We start from the raw sequence: 13,826 nt of genomic DNA on the forward strand, positions 1-13,826 counted from the left end.
CCACCAAGCAGGGCCCAGCAGCAGCACCGGCACCGAGCTCCATCCACCCTCAGTGACCTTACAGGCTGTGCTCAAGGACAAACCAGCCAGCAAATGCTTCAATGGTAGCATTTCAAAAGTCTGAGAAGTGAAGCTGATTCAATCCGAGCGCTGTGCAAGTGAGTGAAAAGTCTTGTCTGATCAAAATCTAGCAGAAGATCTTCAAGGAAACAATCTTTTCATTAGCTTGGAATCCCTTAACTAATTTCTTGCTGGGGTTAAAATTCACTGCCAGTGTTTTAAAGAACTCAAGTCACTTAAAAATGGAGGGAAAAGAAGCAGTTGCTTCACTTGCTGAAAAAAATAAAAGGAAAAAAAAAGAAAAAAGAAAGAATACCCATTGCAGTTTATTTGTCTGCCTGTTTGGGCAGTGAATAGTGAAGAAGATCCCCAGGTGGTTTCTAGGAAGATGCGTGCATTTCTGTGTCAACAGGGGAGGGCAGTGCACGCTCCCCCCACCGCACCCCCACGGACCTCAGCTGCTGAGGGGGAGATTGGTGTTTGTGCAGAACCTACGAGAAAGGAGCCATGTCCCATCTCCAGCAGAGCATCACTGACACCAGAGCGGGAGAGGACAGGAGGAGGAGGGCATCTCGAGTCCCTCGCAGCAGTGACATGTAGGAACGGGAAGGGCACGAGCAAGAGGAAGACCTTTCACCGTATTGTGCAGTGAAGGTTGGGCAGAGCAGGTTCCTGCAGCTCTCCTCCATAAGGCTTTACCCCATCCCATGTCAAGTCTCCCAGGTTTCCTGGGGAGGTTGTTTCCCATCCAGCCCAACGCTGCCGACTGCTCACCCCGCACCAGTTCCAAGGGAAGACCGGATTACTGCATAGTCTGTGATGGGATGCAGACGGCCCCTCCTGCTGGTGTCGCAGCAGGACGTGTAATACCCTAAACCCTCTTAGTGTGCTAAACCCTGGGATCTCTAAGTGCTGAGAAAGCAGAGGAGAAAATCAGAAATAGCAGCTTAACGAACAGTCAGTGCCAGCATGGGGGTCTCTGCTGCAGGACTCTCTCAACAGCTCCCCGCTGTGAGGAGCAGCCTGGCTTGGGGACAGCTCTCCTGCCGAGCCCCGCAGAAGTTGGTCCAGGCCCCCAAATCTCTGCAGCAAATCACGCTTTGTTTGGCAGACACATACTCCCAAAATCTCTGGTTTCCCACCCAAATCGCCAGTGGTGGGGCCAGTGAGGTCTCAGCACGCCCAGCTGCCGTTGGGGAGCAGCGACAGCGTGCTGTGTCTCTGCTGCTTTGCAAAGCGCCGTCTCTTTGCATTTGCCTGTGGGGATGAGAGATTTCCCTCCACGGGAGCTAATCTGTTTTACCTCCTTCCAGCTCCTAATTCCCCCCAGATCTGCAGGCTCAGGTCAGCACCAGACTCAGCCAGGACCGGCACGGCAATTAGTCTGTCCGCGCTTCTGTGCAATGGAAATAAAGTTAATTAGGAGAGGAAAAGGCAAGAAAGACCTTTCTGCATGCCTGGCGCTGACTCAGAGGGGCTGGAAGGGTGCAGGGCTCAAGTAAGAAGCCCGGGAAGGGACAGCCACCCCCTGCCAGAGGGGCTGCCCCGGCTCTGCCCCAGCACCAGAGCACAGCAGCCGTGTCACCCACCCCTGGACCGGCGTTACAGGCGAGGGCTGTGTCCCCAGCATCCCGGGAGCTGCAGCAAGGACGCAGGAGCAGGGGAGATGCCCCAAGGAGCCCGGCGGGTAGGTGGGATGCGCTTCCAGGGGCAATGGAGGAGAACCGAGAAAGCTTTGACCCCATAGCAGGACAAACCTGTCCCCAGTGAGATCCCGCCAGGCTGGCTTGGATGGCTGCCGACTTCTGTAAGTGCTTGAGCCGTAGGGTGTAGAGGTGGATGGGGGTGATGCAGCTGCCCGCAGCAAGGTGATGGTTGCTGTTCTGCCCAGCTTTGCCACGGAGCTCAGCCCAGAGCAGTAGCACTGGGGCTGTTCCAGTGCTTACTGGGCTCTTGCTGGAGCCTTTAAAGCCTGTGCTCCGCAGCCCCAGGGGTGTCCTGGTGTTTCCTCACCAATGGATTTCACTTGTCCCTGTGCTTCACTCTCAACGCTTCCCCTCTGGTCCTTGACCTGTTAACATTGGCAGTAGCTTTGTTTCCTCTTTAAATAATAATAACAATAATAATAATAATAATCATCCTTGATTTCTATGTGGTATTTTAATCAGCACTGCTGTACAAAGGAGGACAAGATTATTGCACTTGTAATGTTAGTGACAGCATATTGCTTGGTCCTTTTTAATATTTCCTTATGAAGGCAGCACTTCTAGTGCCCTCTGTAATACGGCCTTGAGTGGCTGTTTGCAACAGCAGAGCTGGCTCAGGTTATTAATACAGATTTCCGTGGTAATGCTGTGTTCCCTGCCCAGGCTCACGATTCTGCCCTCAGAGCAAGCTGGTCCGTATTATCTGTGCTGAAAATGGACATGAGAAGAGTTCCTTTCATCTCCCTGGCCTATAATAGGGTATTAAGCAATGTTTTCAGTGCTGCTGAATTTTGACCAAGATTTCCCAGCTCTCAAAGGAGCAGAATAAATGTCTTTCCGTCATTCAGATCACAGTCAGAACCACCCCAACAGCGGTGAGGTGGAGGTGTGAAGGGATGCCTTTGTTGTGCTGGCAGGAGCACGGACTGGAGTGAACTGGGACCTGCTGGGCTGCCCAGGCAGAGGGGGGAGCAGCCAGTTGGGGACACAAACCAGGAGCCAGCTAAAGGCTCCTGCTGGGCTCTGTGCCGGTGCCTGTGCTTCGCACCTTTTGGTCTGAAGAGCACAAAAGTCCAGGTGCATTCGTGAGGATGTTTTGGTTTTTTTTGAGCTGAGTCCTTGTAGTCTCTATAAGGTAATTTGCCCAGGTAAACCAGTCTGTGTTTCATTTTTGTGAATGCTTAATGTGTTGAGTAGCACAGATGGAATAAACATGGGAGTAAAGAGCATCTTCACAGACAGCTGAGATCAAATGAAGAGAAAAGCTACACGCAAATAAATTTAGCAAGTGTCAGCGGACAATGCAGGCACTTACACATCAGCGGCATCGAAAGGGCATCCAAGTGAGCCGCAGAGATCAGCTGGTCTGATTTACCTTGGGCAAAGACGACTTCTGCAGATGTTTAGGGCTGATGTGCCCGATTTCTCCTTGAGCATCCTTGGAGCGAGTCCTAACCCTTCAAATGACTCACACACAAGTCCCTTTGAAAGTCCTCATCTTTGTATTTCGGGATGCTGTGGTCAGGTTAATACACAGGACAGGGAGGGCACAAAGAAATAGTCACAGGAGAGCTGAGAGGATCTGGCAAATTCTAATGAATTTTGCAGTTGCAAACTGCTAGAATACTGAGTATTGAGAAGAGTTAGTCAAAATAAGGCTGTGTTAAGTCATTGGATGATCTGTTCATTAACGTGACATGAAGTGAAATAATCATTTTGAGAAATCATTCAGGGAAATGAAATAATCATTTTGCTAGACAAATAAATACAAGCAAGTGCCTGAACGCACCGTTCTGGGAGGAGGGGGGGGGGTAGGTAAATGCCACCGATGGGTGAGACAAGGGCTGAGTGAGGCCATGGACAGGTGGCAAGTGTTTCCAGCCAAAGCAGCTCCCTCACTGCTAATGGCGCTGGCACTGCCAGCAGCCTGATGATAGAAGAATAAAAGCTATATTTTTAGGGAAATATAGAGGAAAAGTGTCATTCTTGGGGCATCTCTTCCCGCTGTGGGGGAGCACAGCACAGACTAGAGCCCCCACGCCCAACGGGATCCATGTGGCATCTACAGAAGCTAACGTTAGGGATGGAAAACACACCACAACTCCTTTTCTCCCCCCTCCCCACTTCTTTTCCAGTTGCAGCCATGCCGGCAACCAACCAAGGCTGGCCTGAGTCCTTTGGGTTCAAGATAAGTGGGACTGGTCCGTGCTACATCCTCTGGGTGCAGGAGGGCAGCAGCGCAGCGGTGGCGGGGCTGCGGCCAGGCGACGAGGTGCTGGAGATTGAGGGGCAGCCTGTCTCCTCCCTGGGCTGTGAGGCTCTGCTGGGGCTGGCCAGGCGCTGCAGCAACGTGCCCCCCAGCATCGGGGTGGTCTCCCGCCTACAGCACGTTGACATCCCTCCCGGTCCCCGGGGATGCTTCGGCTTCGAGCTGGCGAGTGGCAGCCCCCCACAAGTGGCCAGTGTCAGCCCGGACTTGCCTGCTGCTGCCTGCGGGATCGAGCCAGGGGATTACGTGTTGGAAGTCAACGGGATGCCGGTGATGCTGCAGGAGGCGGTGGCCACCTTGGTGGGGTCCTGCCACGGGCGGTCCCTGCGGCTGGGGCTGCTGCGGCCGCAGTGTGGGGTTGGCATGCGGGACCCCGTCCCCAGCGCCGATGCCGTGCACCAGGAGAGGAAGCAAAAAGCACAGGAATTCAGCAAAAAGGTAAGCCCGGGGCTTGGGGTGAGCGTGCAGGGCTCTCTGCACCCCCTGCCACGAGCGGTTTGGAGTATGCTGCATTCAGCCTTTGCGGTGCTCTCGGATGAGGGGGTTGCTCCTGGCTTGGTCACAGGGCTGGGGTGCAGGCTTGAGGCTTCAGTGCTCGAGAAAAGGGTCTATCAGACCAGTATCTATCTCTCAGTAATTATCAATTACTGGGAGAATAGATAGATGCTGCAAAGACCTTGGAAATCCCCAAGGGAATGACCCCAAGTACTTGTTCCTTTGCGCTACAAGAGTGTGTGGAAACCCATGGGGCAGATCTCTCCCTCCTGCGCGTCTGGGCGTCCCTTCAAAGTTTGAGCCTGTCATCCCACAGACATTTTAGCTCCTATTTCACCGCAAAGGGAAAACATCAATGTGATTACATCTTCATTGTGTTCCTGAAGGCTGCCTAGTGGGTAGTTTACCAAACACATCGCCTCGTGCTAATTATAAATTTGATCATGGTTGTTTTTTTAATCTTTCTAATTTCCATTTCAAAGTAGCCTTTTAAAATACTGTTATGAAAATAACCAGGCTTGTGGTTTTTTTGATCCTGAGCTAATAAAGGAACAAGACCTTCATAAAGAGATTCGTGGGTATCAGCCGAATCCCCTCAGTCAGCTTCTACATTAAAGATTCACAAATATGCACTGAGGTTTGGATTCATAATGCAGAGCATCGCAAGTGAAACAGATACCTGCTGATTACAGGAGATTAACAAGAGGATGAGAGGTTGTTCCACGCTGCCTCCATCTCGTGAAGTCACATTAAACCATGTAAACGTTTCCTGGATGGCCACAGGAGAGCACTTTTGAAGTGAGCGAGCTGGTCGTGATGCCACGAGCATCCGCAGCAGCACCTCTGCCACCTCCCTTCCCTGCCCAGCAAAACCACCCACCACAGCCCTGGCAGAAGCAGGTTTGCATGGCAGGAGTGCCACTGGCTCCTGGGAGATGGAGCGCAGCTCAGCTGGCAAACACCTCTCTAGAGAGAGTTAACGGCGCAGATGTTTTAAGTGGCTTCATTTTTCTTACATGATGCAGAAAATAATAAGATCTAGTGGGGTGCTTTACCCTCTCGTTTACCTAGGAGCTTGGCTCTGGTAGGTGCTGCTGGTGCCGGTGCTGCAAGCACCCAGGCACTCCTGCCCACCTACCACAAGGCTGAGAGGTCGGAGGGGTGACGGTGGCTTGCATTTTGTGCGTGCACTGCCTGCAGGATGCTCGCAAACTTGAGGTATGGAGGCTTTTCCCACCCTCATTCATTTGGCAGAGCCAAATCTCTGTTGGAATCACACTCGCCTGGAAGACAGACCAGTGGCAGCATGGTCAGGGCTGGAGCCAGGCTCTGTGTGTCAAGCATCCTGGCAGCCCGGGGCTATCACTGAAAATGCTGAAGGTATTCAAGGTCTTGGTTCCAGGTCAACATCACCTCTTCTCCTCTGCACACTCAGGGAAAAGCTGGAGACTGCACCGGCATGAGAGGTGGCAGCACCCCCCATTCTCACCCACCACTCTCAGCTCAGGCAAAAATTTAACAGCAGCGTCCTGGGATTCAGCCCACCAGGAACACCACGGTCTTTGTCATTCCTGTGCTGGACCTCGGGACTGAAAAGCATGCGAGCCTGCCCCAGGGGATGCAGCTGCCTCGGCTGCCCCAGATTCAGTAACCTTGAAGCGCTGCTGCTGCTGGGAGCCCCCGCAGCGCTCGCAGGGCGGCTGCGCAAACCCAGCAGCACCTGGAGGGTTGTGCTGGGGGGTCGCAGCACAGGCAACAGCCCTCCCCGGGGAGCTGCCAAGTGGGACGAGCACCTGGAGGAAACAGCTTTTCCCCTTCCCTGGAAGGAGAAGCTCTTCCCCTTCCCTGGGGGCTTGGCTGGGCAATGCCTGCCAGCTCCCTCACAGTGCTGCTGCGGGGGTGCGCGGGGGTGCACGGACACAGCCCTGCACACACCCCCCCCATGCATCAGGGAAGGGCAAGGGGCTTCACATGCTGCTGCTTCCCCCTGTGCCTGCAGAGCTGGAGGGAAGCAGTTAAACCTACTGTCAGCACAAAACCATCACCTTGCAGGAAAAGCCAAGCACGAAGGGACTGCAGGGTGGTCACAAGGAGTTTTCTGCATCCCGCATGTATTTGCTGCACCCAGCCCAGGCTGGGGGCAAGGCAGCAGCAGCAGCACCCACTACCCAACACAGCCCCAGGACAAGAGACAGCCCCCCTGGCCTGGGAAGAGACTAATAAGGAGGGTACCATGCAGGGTAATTGGCTGGATGGTAATTAGCTAATTACTCTGCCTGTCATGATGTCACAGGTGGAGAGGACAGGACAGCGGCTGGGAGTTGTTGATGCTGTTTCCAGGGCTGGAGCTCATGTTTGTGCTCCCTCTCCCCACTTCCCTGCAACCTCCTGGAGTTAATGGCAGGGCAGTGCTGCCCGGCAGGATCAGGGCGTGATTAGAGGCTTAAATACCTCCAAAAGCCCATCATGGTGTCCTCTGTCAGGTAGACTCCAGCTCCCCACCCAGCCATGCCAGAGCCTCTCCTGCAGGGACACTTGTGACCTGGCAGAGTTTTGGGTTTGCTGTCACACTCGTGTTTCCAGTGCAATGTTTATAACACACCGAACAGCGATGCCAGGGACGTGTGTGAAGCCCCAGCAGTGCTGTGTGATGGGCTGATGACTGAAGTTTCGCTTTTCTTCCTGTGTGGATTCCCTCCTCCTTGGCTGACCAGGTGCTGCAACGAGACGGACACGTTTTCTGCACCATCAGTGCCTCCGTACGCACGGTAACCTGCCCTGCTGCTCAATGTCCCTTCCTTCTTCTCTCCTGTCTCACGCGCTGCAGGTGGATGACATCCTCGGTGACCAGCCAGAGGTGAAGGAGAAGGTCTTCACTGTCCTGAAGCAGTACGCGGCAGAGAGGAAGGTGGAGTATTTGGCTTATGCCCTCTGCATGGTCCTCACCCAGGAGTCCCACCAGCATCTGATTGACAACATCAGGTACAGGGTGCCACCAACCTCCATGCTGCCGTGCTGGTCATTAAACCACGGGTACCCATCTGCCCAGCGGTGATGAGTGTGCAGGGCTGAGGAGTGCAGGAGGGTCAGGAGGGTCCTGCAGGGAAGATGCCGGCACAGCCAGACCCCCCTCTCCAAGGGGCAGCTGAGCGGAGCTTGGTGGGGTCTCAGCCCGGCATCCCTGTGTGACTGTCCTGCCTGGGCTGGGACAGGGGGACCTGCAGCTGCTCAGCGGCCAGCACTGCATCAACATCCAGTCATCCCTGTCCTTGTAGGGTGGTCACCAGTGGTCACCAGCCCCATGGAGCCACCACCTCTGCCTGCAGTGCAGGATGTGGCTCCCGTTTCTAACCGGCGTTTTGAAGGGAGATGGGATTAGCTGCAGAATGGCTGGTGATTCTCTAAGAGCCTGGCTAGAAAATGAACCAAGCTCTGCAAGGCGAGAGCTGGGGGTGGGCGAGGGGTTGGCCAGGGCTGGCAGCAGCTCCGGCAGCAGCTCCAGCAGCAGGGGTGGCTGGGGGGGGGTGTGTCTCTGTCTGGTCCATGGGCCGCCTCCAGGACAGCACTGCCTGCAGAATCCTGGGGTGCCAGGGCCATGGCCACAGATCCTGGGATGCTCTGGCAATCCTCTGCTTGGGCTTGGGGTCCCTGGCACCTCCTGAGCCCCCAGCAGAGTAGCCATGCCACGGGTGTGCAGCCGGTGCAGCCGGTCCGCTGCTCTTCTTGCAGCACGGGCTGGCACTGCGGGACGATGCCAGTGCCGGTGCATGGACACGTGGTGGGGATTACGGCCAGGCTGAGACGATGGCCATTAGGGAATCAGGTCTCCATCTGGCCCCCACTCTGGGCCCGGCTTTCCAATTCCTGCTTTAATCAGTGGAATTGCAAGATATTACAGTTACCATAACAACGTCCCTGTGCTGGGGTCTCCACCACGCAGATCCTGCAGTGGGGAGGATGGGGAGAGCGGGTTGCTGGTCCTTGCCATGCAGCGTCCCCCTGCTTTGCCATGGTGGCACGTGGGCCACCCCAGGGCCCCCCATACCTGAGTGGGGACAGGCACAGACCCCTGCAGAGCTGTGATGTGGAGGGGACCATCGCCTCCCCGGCAGACACCTTGTCTGGGTGCCCAGGTCCAGGCTGTCCTGCCCCTGTTGCAGTGGTCCTGTCCCCCCTGAACGTCCTGGCGGGGGGTCTTGACAGGCAAATGCCTGGGACTCAGGGCAGAGGCAGACGGCACCGAGCCCTGCCTCAGCTATCACCCAAAACTAGTCCCAATCAAAAAAAACCCAGCACCCACAGTTCAGGAAAAAGCATTTCCCCAAAAAGGTCCATGGGAATGTCTCAAAAGCCCCAGAAACACCCTTTGTCTTCATCCCTGGGGTATTAGAGGCGATATTTCCCCCCTCACCGGAGGGGATTTGAATAAGTGTCTAAATTTTCCTCCAGACCCAAGCCCCTCTGCGGGGGGCACAGCGGGTTCCCCCTAGGATGTCCTTATCCCAGTGCAGGACAGTGTGGCCGTACCCAGTGCTGCCATCCCCCCCATGTGGTGCAGAGCTCACCCCATGCCCATGGGGCAGCGCCGTGTTACAGCCCCCCGATAATGCAGCCAAACATGTTGCCCCCGTGTGAAAGGTTAACAGCGGGGCTGGGGTAAGAGGCGCCGGAAATCAGGCAGCTAATCTCGGTTTAATGGAAATGAAATATTTAGCTTAGGGAAAAGATTTACCCTCTAATCTTAATGAAATGAAGTCAAGAAAATACATTAAAAAAAAAAAAAAAAGGTGCTTTGGAGACCAGGTTTCCCAGCTGCAGGGGCGCTGGGGAGGTGGGGGCAGCTCTGTGTGTGCTGCTGGGTGTGATTTGAGGTGCTTATCCCGGGGTCTCCCATCTGATGGGTTTGCTGCTGAGCAAGAGCTTTTAATGCTTTTAATAACTCGCTGAAAGGTGGTGAGCGGCTCCCGGGTGCTCTGGATTTAGGGGGTGCTGTGAATCCATGTGGGTGATTTCCCCACAGCTTGAGGTGGTTCGGTCTGTCGCTGGTTGAGGAGGGGTCTGGGGTCTGCACCCCGACTGGCACCTGGGGGCTGGCAAGGGCTGTGGCGGGGGGATTCGTGCAAGGAGAGGTCCCAGCTCCGGCACTGGCTCTGGGGATGGGGTACTGGTGCGGCTGCCTCACCATCCTTGGGGTGCGGGGCAGCCACTCCTGGGCAGCTGTGTGTGTTGGTGCAATTTGGGGGAGTGGAGCCCATCTGAGCTGCCCCAGAGAGCATCCTGCGGGACCACCGCTCTGGGCACGTGGAGCTGTGCAAGGTTGGGCTCAGGACCACGCAGGTACCCATCAGCCAGCCTGGGCATACTGGCAAGGCTGTACCTGGGTCCCCTGTCCCTGAGGGCTCATTCCATCCAAAATGCGGGGGTCAGTCCCGCAGTCCTGCCCATCTTGAGGGGAGGGATGCTGAGGGCGACTCTGGGGGTGAGGCAGACGAGGGTCTCTGATGCTCACTGGCAGCCCCGGGTCCCGGCAGGCTGGCTGAGCCCTGGCACAGGGTGTGTTGGCAGTGGCCTGCCATGAGTGACCACATGGCCCCTGCCATGCAGAGCCAGGCGGCTGGTATGTCCCCGTCTGCCGCTGACCCTCACACTGGCCTGATTGGATCTTCCCTCTGCACCAGCTGTATTTATTTTCGGGCCGTGGCTGCTGCCGACTGTCCTCCCTCCCCTGCCTGTCCCCTCCCAGGGCTCCCCCCGGGCTTTAATGTACTCCCTGCAAGGTGCCGCGGTGCAGCGTAACCCAAGACCCCCCCGGCTCAGCACACGGATCGACCCTGGGCTGCAGACACCTCTCCTCCTCCCGTCTGTCCTCAGGCTGGGCTTTTTCCAATGTTGGTGGTTTTTTTTGTTGTTGTGTTTTTTTTTTTTTTTTTTTTCTTTTTAGCTCAAATGGATTTCATCCCATTTGCCCAGAATTAAGCTCCTGCAGATTTTAATTTGCTGACATTTTCTTCATCCGTTTGGTTGTGGATAGCAGGGATAACGCACGTGCTGCGCCGGTTCCTCCCCGCTCCCATCCCCTGCCCATATGGCTGGTGTGTGTAGTAAAGTGCACAATTGTAGTTCTGCTCAAGAATGATGAAATACGGCAGTGAGGGGGAAAGATGAGCTGTCTCGGGTGAGTAACGAACGGAGCCGAGGGGGCTGGGAGGGGAATGGGTTTAAAGCAGCTTGATTCTCAAATCTAGCAACCCCCGGCACCGCAAAAACGAGATGTGCTAAAAGTTAATTAACTCTTAGTATCTGTATTGCATTGGGGCTGCTCTTGTCAGGGACTCCGCGGGCATCACAGCTCTGCCGGGGAGAGGGAAATCTCTTATTTTGTGTCACTCCATCACCTGCAAACGCCGAAGCCCGGGTCTAGTCCCGGGGGAGCCACAGGGTTTAACTCCTCTGCTCCCCGTGGCCGTGCCGAGTGCCTGTGTGGGGGCCGTGCACACCTCGCACCGGCGTGGGGAGGGGAGCGGGTTATTTTGGGCAGGTCGGGGTCCCAGGGGCGTGCGCCTCTCAGCACTGCTCTTATTTCTGAGCTGTTTCCAAACCAGGGCAGAGCTGTGGTTCCAGCAGAGGAATGGTGCCAGCTCCGCACTTGAGTGCAGCAGCCGCCGGCTTTTCCCCAGACTCGGGGGGCCGAGGTCCCCTCTGAGCCGAGCGGTGCAGGGGGGATCCTCACCTGCGTTGCATAGGGGTTTGGCACTTGCCATGCCGGTTGCCGTCTCCCTTTGCACCGTGTGTTCCCCCAGCGCTGAGGGGTGCCCGTGTCAGCATTGTACCAGCTCCAGGCAGGGGCGTTTAGCTCCCAAACATCTGTTTGCAGTAGAATTGGGGAGCGATGGAAATGCAGATCCCCTCCTCCTCACTGACCTGCCGCGTTCCAAAAGCTGGTGCAGAAAACACCGGTGTTGATGCTTACATGGACATCATCCCATTAACCTGGATTTAAATAGCAGGATGCGGGTGTGCTCCGGAGCACATCCAGCCTCTCACCCTGGCCGCATCAGTTCGTTAGATGGTAACTCTTGGGCTGTTTAGACTGCTATATGTTGTCGTGGATCTCCTCTAAGTCATGTTGTGCTTCACTCTGCCGCAGGGAGAGTAGTTAGGGGTAGTTTGTTACTTCACTGCTTTGGTTACGGTCTGTTTGCTTCCAAAGCAGTCTCTGATCCTGGGGGAAAACCAAAGTGAGCAGCAGAAGCTGCCGGCCCGCGGTGGCTGGGCCGAGGCAAGAGCCGCTCTGATTGCAGTCACTTTTGATCCCTGACAAAGATAAAATCGCTGCCCATCAGGGGTTCCCTTATTACAGGAGAAATTCCACTGCATTCATTTTAATAATGCTCCAAACACAATCTATTTGTCTCAGCTTGTTTTTCATGGCAATAAAATTGCTTGGCATGTTCCCGTATTAAAATACTCCAGCCATCTGTGACTGTCCCTGGATAAGAAATTTCATTTTAGCCATCGGGATTTATATATTATGGATTGTGCTGCTTCCCTGCTTGTCTTCCCTGCCTCCTCCCCCCTCCTAGACCCACTCCTGCAAGGTTGGGGGGTGCTCTCTAGCTCTCTTGGGTGCCGATGCATCTTGCAGCATGGGTGACCTCCCCCAAACCCGCATCGCTCCCGCTGCTGCCTGATGCAGCACTTCAAACTGCAGGCGGACACCGTCCTCCCGCCCGCGGTCCGGACAGACCCGCTCTCAAACCACCCGGACGTCAGGACGATAATGGAGGGAAAGCAGCTCTCGTTTGCTTCCGTTAAAAAAAAAAAAAAAAAAAAAAAATCCCTAATCTGATAGCCGGACATATGGTCAACTGCCCAAAAAAGGGGAATTAGGGCAGCAGGAAAAAAAAGGTGCCAGCGGTGAAAACAATTGGGAGCGGAGTTCCTTTATTATCAGCTGAGTTCAAATAGGTCATGGCCAAAATGTCTCAGTGCAAAATCTCCTGTTAGGAGATTAATTTCTTTTGACAAATGGAACTACAGCTGTAATGCAGATTGGATTGGCCTGGCCCCCTTGCACACCACCACTGGCTGGTAACTTTTATTTTGGGAAGTGGCTATTTGGTCCAAGTGTTTTCCAGTATCTTAAAGAAAACGCGGGAAGCTGCGTTTGTCCTGGTGTTCCCAGCAGAAAGCAGGTTGGGGGCAGCACCTTGGCTGAGGTGACTGCTCCCTGCGGCTCCGAAAAGCAGGGGGTGACACAAGTCCCCATACCTCAGGGGTGGTGTGGGTTGCTGACGTGGGGCACCAGGAGCATGGGAACTGTTGGTGGCCCTGTGTCTCCCCAGCGCAGCAGCAGGCAGGGTCCCATGGTGCCGCAGGGGGTCTCAGGGTCTGTCTGCAACACTGGGGCTGCAACCAGCAGCCGTTTGCACCCATCGACCTGGCTGCCAACCCCAATACTCACCAGGTGATGCTGGCAGGATGGAGGATGCAGATAAAGACTTTCTGGGGGTTTATTTGAAGCTCTCCATGTCCCCGGCATCTGACATTGGGTTCAGGAGAGGTGAGAGCCCCAGAGGCCCCAGCACTTGGTGGGGGTGGTGACCCCCAGCTGGGCACAGGCTGCCATGCTGCTCAAGGGAGGATCTTACCAGCAGATAATGCATCCGTCGTTACTGGAGCCAGTGCAGGGATGTGTCATGAGAAGGTGACCCTCCCCAAGAGCTGCTGGGAGGTTTGGAGCTGTCCCCAGGGATGAGTGGGGTGGCCTGGGAAGGGCTGCGAGGTGCTCCTGGCCCCAGTGTATGGCCTCTGCATCCCACCATGTCTGAGCTCTCGGGTGGAAAAGGGCCTTCATTCCTATTTAATGATAACAATGGTAACATCTGCAAAACATCTGCGGCCAGATGAGTGATTACAGAGCCTCCCATTACCAGGGATAACAGGATAACAGCCCCCATGAAAATCACAGGTCCATGCTCACTGCCAGGCTGGAGTGATTCCCTCTCGAGCATGGGGGTCCGGAGGCACCACGTCCCCCCCGTGGCTGTCGGTGCTGCCAGGCTGGAGACCAGTGCAGGGCTGCTGGCACCCTTACCCGTGCACGCCGGTAAATGAGGTTTAATGAATCTGTACAGGTTCATAAATTGAGGTCCTCTTATATGGGTAAAGTCATACAAGAGTTTTCTCTCCCAAGAGTGTGTGAATTTTAGCATTGTGGCACACTGTTGGGGCAGAAGTGCTTTTCCAGACCCGTAGCTGTTTGCACAGCACAGTCCAGACATAATCCAAGTGTT

At 55.2% G+C, this 13,826-nt stretch overlaps 1 protein-coding gene across 1 annotated transcript in view; it reads left to right on the forward strand.

Annotated features, from left to right (window-relative positions):
- The first annotated feature begins 3,909 nt into the window (after positions 1-3,909).
- Positions 3,910-13,826, forward strand: part of GRID2IP (Grid2 interacting protein) — a 38,494-nt gene continuing 28,577 nt past the window's right edge. The window contains exons 1-3 of the mRNA XM_074158744.1: positions 3,910-4,221; positions 4,321-4,473; positions 7,358-7,512. Of these exons, the coding sequence (XP_074014845.1) occupies positions 3,910-4,221; positions 4,321-4,473; positions 7,358-7,512 (620 nt within the window). The remainder of the gene's footprint in view (positions 4,222-4,320; positions 4,474-7,357; positions 7,513-13,826) is intronic.

Source organism: Numenius arquata, chromosome 14 (assembly GCF_964106895.1).
Source record: "Numenius arquata chromosome 14, bNumArq3.hap1.1, whole genome shotgun sequence".
NCBI lineage: Eukaryota > Metazoa > Chordata > Aves > Charadriiformes > Scolopacidae > Numenius > Numenius arquata.